This window comes from Oreochromis niloticus, linkage group LG1 (assembly GCF_001858045.2).
Source record: "Oreochromis niloticus isolate F11D_XX linkage group LG1, O_niloticus_UMD_NMBU, whole genome shotgun sequence".
Taxonomy (NCBI): Eukaryota; Metazoa; Chordata; class Actinopteri; order Cichliformes; family Cichlidae; genus Oreochromis; species Oreochromis niloticus.
The window spans coordinates 3,870,722-3,878,738 of NC_031965.2; the positions used below are offsets into that span (position 1 = coordinate 3,870,722).

At 41.0% G+C, this 8,017-nt stretch overlaps 1 protein-coding gene across 1 annotated transcript in view; it reads right to left on the minus strand.

Moving 5' to 3' along the window:
* The window catches only part of tollip (toll interacting protein), a 21,609-nt gene extending 13,917 nt beyond the window's left edge, over positions 1 to 7,692 (minus strand). Inside the window, exons 1-3 of the mRNA XM_003459861.5 lie at positions 7,482 to 7,692; positions 4,697 to 4,846; positions 3,846 to 4,028 (exon numbers count right to left, since the gene is read on the minus strand). Of these exons, the coding sequence (XP_003459909.1) occupies positions 3,846 to 4,028; positions 4,697 to 4,846; positions 7,482 to 7,514 (366 nt within the window). The 5' untranslated portion in view covers positions 7,515 to 7,692. The remainder of the gene's footprint in view (positions 1 to 3,845; positions 4,029 to 4,696; positions 4,847 to 7,481) is intronic.
* Between the last annotated feature and the right edge of the window lie 325 nt (positions 7,693 to 8,017).

An 8,017-nucleotide genomic window follows, 5' to 3' on the forward strand; every position in this document is an offset into this window, starting at 1 on the left:
GGTAAGAACAAGATCCGGGCCATCAACACCTACGCCCTGCCCGTGATCAGGTACCCTGCTGGGGTAATAGGCTGGCCAAAGGAGGAGATAGAAGCCACTGACATCAAGACAAGAAAGCTCCTTACCATGCATGGAGGGTTTCACCCCAAGTCTAGCACCCTGAGGTTGTACGCTAAGCGGAAGGAAGGGGGCCGAGGACTGGTGAGTGTCAGCACCACAGTCCAGGATGAGACAAGAAACATCCACGAATACATCACGAAGATGGCCCCAACTGACAGTGTGCTCAGTGAATACCTCAGGCAGCAGAAACCCAAGAAAGAGGAGGAAGGCGAGGAACCATCATGGAAGGACAGGCCCCTGCACGGTATGTACCACCGGCAGATAGAGGAGGTGGCTGATATCCAGAAATCCTACCAGTGGCTGGACAAAGCTGGACTGAAAGACAGCACAGAGGCACTAATCATGGCAGCACAAGAACAAGCTCTGAGTACAAGATCCATAGAGGCTGGGGTCTATCACACCAGGCAAGACCCCAGGTGCAGGCTGTGTAAAGATGCCCCAGAGACAATCCAGCACATAACAGCAGGGTGCAAGATGCTAGCAGGCAAGGCATACATGGAACGCCATAACCAAGTGGCCGGCATAGTGTACAGGAACATCTGTGCCGAGTATAACCTGGAAGTCCCAAGGTCAAAATGGGAGATGCCCCCAAGGGTGATGGAGAATGACCGAGCTAAGATCCTGTGGGACTTCCAGATGCAGACGGACAAAATGGTGGTGGCTAACCAACCGGACATAGTGGTGGTAGACAAACAGAAGAAGACGGCTGTAGTGATCGATGTAGCGGTTCCGAATGACAGCAATATCAGGAAGAAGGAACACGAGAAGCTGGAGAAATACCAAGGGCTCAGAGAAGAGCTCGAGAGGATGTGGAGGGTGAAGGTAACTGTGGTCCCCGTGGTAATCGGAGCACTAGGTGCGGTGACTCCCAAGCTAGGCGAGTGGCTCCAGCAGATCCCGGGAACAACATCGGAGATCTCTGTCCAGAAGAGCGCAGTCCTGGGAACAGCTAAGATACTGCGCAGGACCCTCAAGCTCCCAGGCCTCTGGTAGAGGACCCGAGCTTGAAGGATAAACCGCCCGCAGGGGCGTGCTGGGTGTTTTTTTTTTTATATATATATATATATATATATATATATATACATATATACATATATATGTGTATATATATATACATATATATACATATATATATATACATATATACACATATACATATATATATATACATATATACACATATACATATATATATATACATATATACATATATATATATATATATATATATATATATATATATATACATACACACACACATATACATACAGTCAGGTCCATAAATATTGGGACATTGACACAATTCTAACATTTTTGGCTCCATACACCACCACAATGGATTCCAAATGAAACGAACTAGATGTGCTTTAACTGTAGACCAGGGGTCCCCAATCCCAGTCCATGAGGGCCGGTGTCCCTGCAGGTTTTAGATCTCACCCTGGGTCAACACACCTGAATCACAAGATTAGTTCATTACCAGGCCTCTGGAGAACTGCAAGACATGTTGAGAAGGTAATTTATCCATTTAAATCAGCTGTGATGGACCAAGGACACATCTAAAACCTGCAGGGACACCGGCCCTCATGGACTGGGATTGGGGACCCCTGCTGTAGACTGTCAGCTTTTATTTGAGGGTATTTACATCCAAATCAGTTGAACGGTGTAGGAATTACAACAGTTTGCAAATGCGCCTCCCACTTATTAAGGGACCAAAAGTAATGGGACAATTGGCTTCTCAGCTGTTCCATGGCCAGGTGTGTGTTATTCCCTCATTACCCCAATTACAATGAGCAGAAAAAAGGTCCAGAGTTCATTTCAAGTGTGCTGTTTGCATTTGGAACCTGTTGCTGTCAACTGCCAAGATGAGATCCAAAGAGCTGTCACTATCAGTGAAGCAAGCCATCATTAGGCTGAAGAAACAAAACAAACCCATCAGAGAGATAGCAAAAACATTAGGCGTGGCCAAAACAACTGTTTGGAACATTCTCAAAAAGAAGGAAACTCAGCAACACCAAAAGATCCGGAGGACCACGGATCTTTTGACCACGGAAAACAACTGTGGTGGATGACCGAAGAATCCTTTCCCTGGTGAAGAAAACACCCTTCACAACAGTTGGCCAGATCAAGAACATTCTCCAGGAGGTTGGTGTATGTGTGTCAAAGTCAACAATCAAGAGAAGACTCCACCAGTGTGAATACAGAGGGTTCACCACAAGATGTAAACCACTGGTGAGCTCCAAAAACAGGAAGGCCAGATTAGAGTTTGCCAAACGACATCTAAAAAAGCCTTCACAGTTCTGGAACAACATCCTATGGACAGACGAGACCAAGATCAACGTACCAGAGTGATGGGAAGAGAAGAGTATGGAGAAGGAAAGGAAGTGCTCATGATCCTAAGCATACCACCTCATCAGTGAAGCATGGTGCTGGAAGTGTCATGGCGTGGGCATGTATGGCTGCCAGTGGAACTGGTTCTCTTGTATTTATTGATGATGTGACTGCTGACAAAAGCAGCACGATGAATTCTGAAGTGTTTCAGGCAATAATATCTGCTCATATTCAGCCAAATGCTTCAAAACTCTTTGGACGGCGCTTCACAGTGCAGATGGACAACTACCCAAAGCATACTGCAAAAGCAACAAAAGAGTTTTTGAAGGGAAAGAAGTGGACTGTTTTGCAATGGCCAAGTCAATCACCTGACCTGAAGCCGATTGAGCATGCATTTCACTTGCTGAATACAAAACTGAAGGGAAAATGCCCCAAGAATAAGCAGGAACTGAAGACGGTTGCAGTAGAGGCCTGGCAGAGTATCACCAGGGATGAAACCCAGCGTCTGGTGATGTCTCTGTGTTCCAGACTTCAGGCTGTGATTGACTGCAAAGGATTTGCATCCAAGTATTAAAAAATGAAAGTTTGATTTATGGTTCTTATTCTGTCCCATTACTTTTGGTCCCTTAAGAAGTGGGAGGCACATATGCAAACTGTTGTAATTCCTACACCGTTCACCTGATTTGGATGTAAATACCCTCAAATAAAAGCTGACAGTGTGCAGTTAAAACACATCTCGTTCGTTTCATTTGGAATCCATTGTGGTGGTGTTTAGAGCCAAAAATGTTAGAACTGTGTCGATGTCCCAATATTTATGGACCTGACTGTATATTTGGGCCTTTTTATGGCTTTATTTTTGATAGGGACAATGAAGGAAAGAGAGAGGGGAAGACATGCAGCAAAGGGCCACAGGTCGGACTCGAACCTGGTCTGGCCACTCCCAGCTGTGCGGCATACGGTCACCTGCTCATTCCAGTGAGCTAAACCAGTGCTCGACCCATTATGTTTTTCTAATTGTGCTCCATCTTCTTCTTATTATTATATTTCTCCTGTTTTCTCCCTGCTTCTTTTTTCTTTCTGTCCTTTAGTTTTTTTCCTCTGATTGTCAGCTCTGTTATTGCCTTATTTCACAGCTTATGGCCATACCACCTTGGGCATGCCCAATCTCATCTGATCTCGGAAGCTAAGCAGGGTCGGGCCAGGTTAACACCCTGGAGTAGAAAAGCGCTATATAAGAACCAGTCCACTTACTTGAACAATATGATAATGATAAAATGAAATAGACAAATATATAAAATAAAAAAAGGAGAAAACACAAATAAAAGGACCCTATAGAGCTCATCCTTTGAAAAGCTGTGCCCATGTATAACCATTCAGAAGCTCTGTGACCTCCTCACCTCATCAAAGATCTCCAAGTAGAAAGAGTCAACCCCAGGAGGCACCGTGCACTGGATCACCTTGTTCCAGCGTGGGTTCTTGGCTCCATTATGAGCAGTTGGTGTCTCATAGACAGCATAGCCCAGTCTGATCCTACAGTATGGATCCATTCGGGTCATACCATAGTTTTTAGCCAGTTTGGCCTACACAATAAAACAAGACAGGTGGCTTCAATTAACTGATTAATTTAAGATGCATATATTACAGTAAAGCTTGCACATGTACTCCTGTATTTAATCTAAGTTATACACAAAAACATAAAAACTAACTAAAACTTAGTTTAGTTTATTAAGATCCCCATTAGCTCCTGTAATAGCAGTAGTTACTCTTCCTGGGGTCTGAGGAACTTTTTAACAAAAAACTTTTTCAGACATAAAACATGCACTACATGAAAGACAAAAACATTTCCATGCCACCATTGGCTACACTGCACTGTCCTCTGCGTTAGATTAGTTCGACAAGGAGGTAAGAAAAAACGCCTGTCTGTCAACTAGCGCATAGAATATGGATGAAGATCGGAAAAAAATAACAGTTTGATATAAAGAATTTCTGGCACTTTTGCTATAATGAATTTTCTGATCAAATTAACTAAGAAATAGTCAATCCTGCTTTTTACACTTGGCCAAACCAGTCTTGTGTTCTCTAACAATTGTACTAAACGGGCAGTTTAGAACTAAACGAAATAAACGAGCGGAACAAGCTTTTATGTGTAACATAAAAGAACAAGCTGTTGGTGTGTATATTTTATCCACAATGGAACAAATACTGTAGTGTCATCCAGTTGTATTTCTAATAGTGAAGCTGTGTTCACCTGGACCACTGTAATGCTAAGTCTTCCTACAGTGCTTATGGAGCCTCCATACTGCAGCTGCCTGGCTGCCTGGGCATCCAGCTGGACCTGCTGCTGCTGCTGGGTGGGAGTGATTCGCAGAAAATCCTGTGGAAGCTCCCCAATATACACCTGAATACAAAGACACAGGGATTAAGAGTTACTCTGCGTAGTCACTCAGAGAGACAGTTAAACATGACATACTCCATGAGATTACGTCGAGATATTAATTTCAACTGATGATCATGTTTGCTAAATTTCAAGAAGTTGGCTCCTGACAGCAAAAAACTGGTTTAAATTTTACCCAGAAAAACTGCCACTTAGTTATTTATTTTTCACCAGCATAAAAGGGGTTGGAGGAAGAGAAGATTGCTTGGTGTTGTATTAAGATTGTATTATTCATACAAAATTATTTAACATTGTACGTATTTTTTGAGATGGAAGAGAGAAACCAAAAGTTACTGACATGCAGCATGTAGTATTGCCATATAATTTAAATATGGGATAAATGAAGTGCTTATTGAAACTAAGATGAAGGTAAAGAGGAGAACAAATGGAAAACAAATGAAGTCCTCTAGCAGGGTGATCCAACCCTGAATACAAACTCAGAGCTGGTTCCCTAGGAGAGGGGCCAGTAAGCTAGAAGCTCTGCCCCAGTTCTACTTTTGAAATCTCTAGGAACCACAAATATGAATGCACTCTGAGAGGAAAGTGCTCTATTGAGATAATATAGTATTACGAGGTCTTTATGGTGCATATTCATTTAGGTCTTTGTATTTCAGAAGAAGAATTTTAAATTGGTTAGAATGTAAAAAATATATACTATACCTTATTTTGGGACAAAGTCAATAAATATTGTAAGCAGTTTTTATCTTATTTGACTGGTGATGTACTAGTGACGACATAAATGTAAGTTCATTTAGATAATGCTTCAAAAGTACTACCCAAAAAAGTCCCCAGAGGTATTTCTAGGTTGCTGCAAGAGTGGCAAGAGTTCCTTCTACAAGCAGGACTTTGGTTAACGTACATTTATAGACACCTATATTCAAATGAGGGTTGATGGACTTAATCGTGTTTTACATATCAGCATCCGAATTTGAATTCTAACCTGCAGGTAGAACATACAGTCAATTAAGTGAGTCATGATGAAACAGTTCTGTAATAAATTCAAAGGATTTTTTCTTTGGTTTGTTTTGGGGTTTGGTTTTTTTTTTCAATTTTTGTTGAAATTGTTTGAGAGGTGTTGATTTATATGTATAGCTCATTTGGAAAACATCTTGGTGGCGCTGTTGAATTTTAGTTAGCTACACTTGTTGTAGAGAGACCCAGTAGTCATGTAGACCACTATAGTGGATTTTAAATGGACCAATATATGATTAAAATGTCTGTGTAGGTTTTTAATACTTGAAAATCCTTTTAATCAATGACTGTCTGAAATCAAATTTTCTGCAGCATGTGGTTATGTCACAAACATTACCACATGCTTTAGTTTGTTTTTTCTGCATCATAATAGCCTTCCCTGCGTACACTGACATCTCTTGGGTTTCATATTCAAAATTACAGTGAAAAGTTACAGAATACAAAATTCTTCACTCTGAATCAACTTAAGATATTATGTCTGCTTCATTTGTCATGTAATAGCAATGCAACAGGCCCCATTTAACCTGTCTAAACAATTAATTCCAAAATATTTTGTAAAAACTCTAAAATGAAAACTAAAGGAAAGCATTTTGATCACATATTGTCCGATTTAAAATCCAATGTGGTGGTTTACAGAGAGAAAACTGTCCAACAATTTATATCCATATAATGACAGATATTTTTACTGTTCTGACCAATCCAGTATGAATTCACTCAGTGGGTGGAAATGCTGCTAGCATATTTCTTTCAGTGTTCAAAAATAAGTCTTCTCCCACAGTCATTATAGCCGACTATATCTCTCACTTTCTGTCTTCCACAAGTGAAAGTGTACAAGAGAGAAGGAGCAAGGAATGTAGCATTAAAAAACTGCAAGACATAGTGGGCTAAATCAATTTGTCTTCATCTACCTGAATAAACACAGAAAATGATGCCAACTTATTGTCGCTAAGAGCAGGATGTCTTCCACACATTTCTATGTTCAAGGGTATATTGAACTAAAGAAGCCACGAGAAAACTTTTTCTGTTAGTTTTTAGGATTTTGTGAGTTTAAAAGATGTAAACCCAAGCCTTTAATATGTTTATCTAGCCTTTCTTCTAACATTTTAACGTAATTCTAGCACGTGGAAAATGTTGGACGTGAACACCGTTTTGCTTGTCAAGTCTCAGAACTTCATTAACTTGTAATTAGTCGGTTTATGAGTAATCATTAGAAAATGTCAGCTCACCACAGATCAAAGGCTTAATGTTTTCTGACTCTTTGTAATAACAAAACATCCGGAGTCCTCTAAGGAGCAACATAGAAACTGAAAATTAAGCTTCCCAGATTTGAAGCACGGGAGTGCAACTGTTTTTTTTATCGTTTGTTGTGTAACACGGAACACGTCAGTGTTGCTATCCTGGCAGCTTAATCCTTGAGTTGCTATTAGCTACCTAAGCTAACGCTTATCAGTTAATTACCTTCGCCGACGTTGTCCGGGTATTGAATGCTAAGCTAGTATCAGTGCTGTGGGTCTCTGTGCAACTCTTTTTTTGGTCATTTAATGAACTGCCAGAACTACAATCCACAGTTACGTTTAGGTGTGTGCGTGCCAGTGCCAACAAACTAGACAAACGCCGAGGCCACTACCTGTCCCCTCTGGGTGCTGATGGTAGTTGCCATGTCGTCTCCTCTTTATCGAGATTTTCTCTGTTTTCTTAAATCACAAGCGTATGCCGTTGAAAAACAAAACCACTGTCCACTATGACGGATGTTTACCGTTCGACAGACCTCCTCTTCCTGCTTGATTTTTTATTTATGTCATGTGACAACCAGTATTACAGTGCTTTACCGCCACCTACTGCGTTGGAGTGGGCAATAGAATCCACTCTAGCCAAACCACGTTCAAGATTTTTCAGTTACTAGCTCAGGTGAAGAGCTACACCCGATCCACAAATGAATGGAATGCACTGCATTATATTGCGATGTTCTAGTCTTGCTGACCATGACTACACTTTACCCTTCAAGATAAGATAAGAGATAACTCTTTATTGTCATTACACAGTCATACCCAGTACAATAGTACAATAAAATTGGAAACTGTCCTACGTCAGCAATACAGACAACTAAACACCACAAAGCACAACACAACACAGTAACTTAAAGGGTATTTTTTTAAGTGGAAG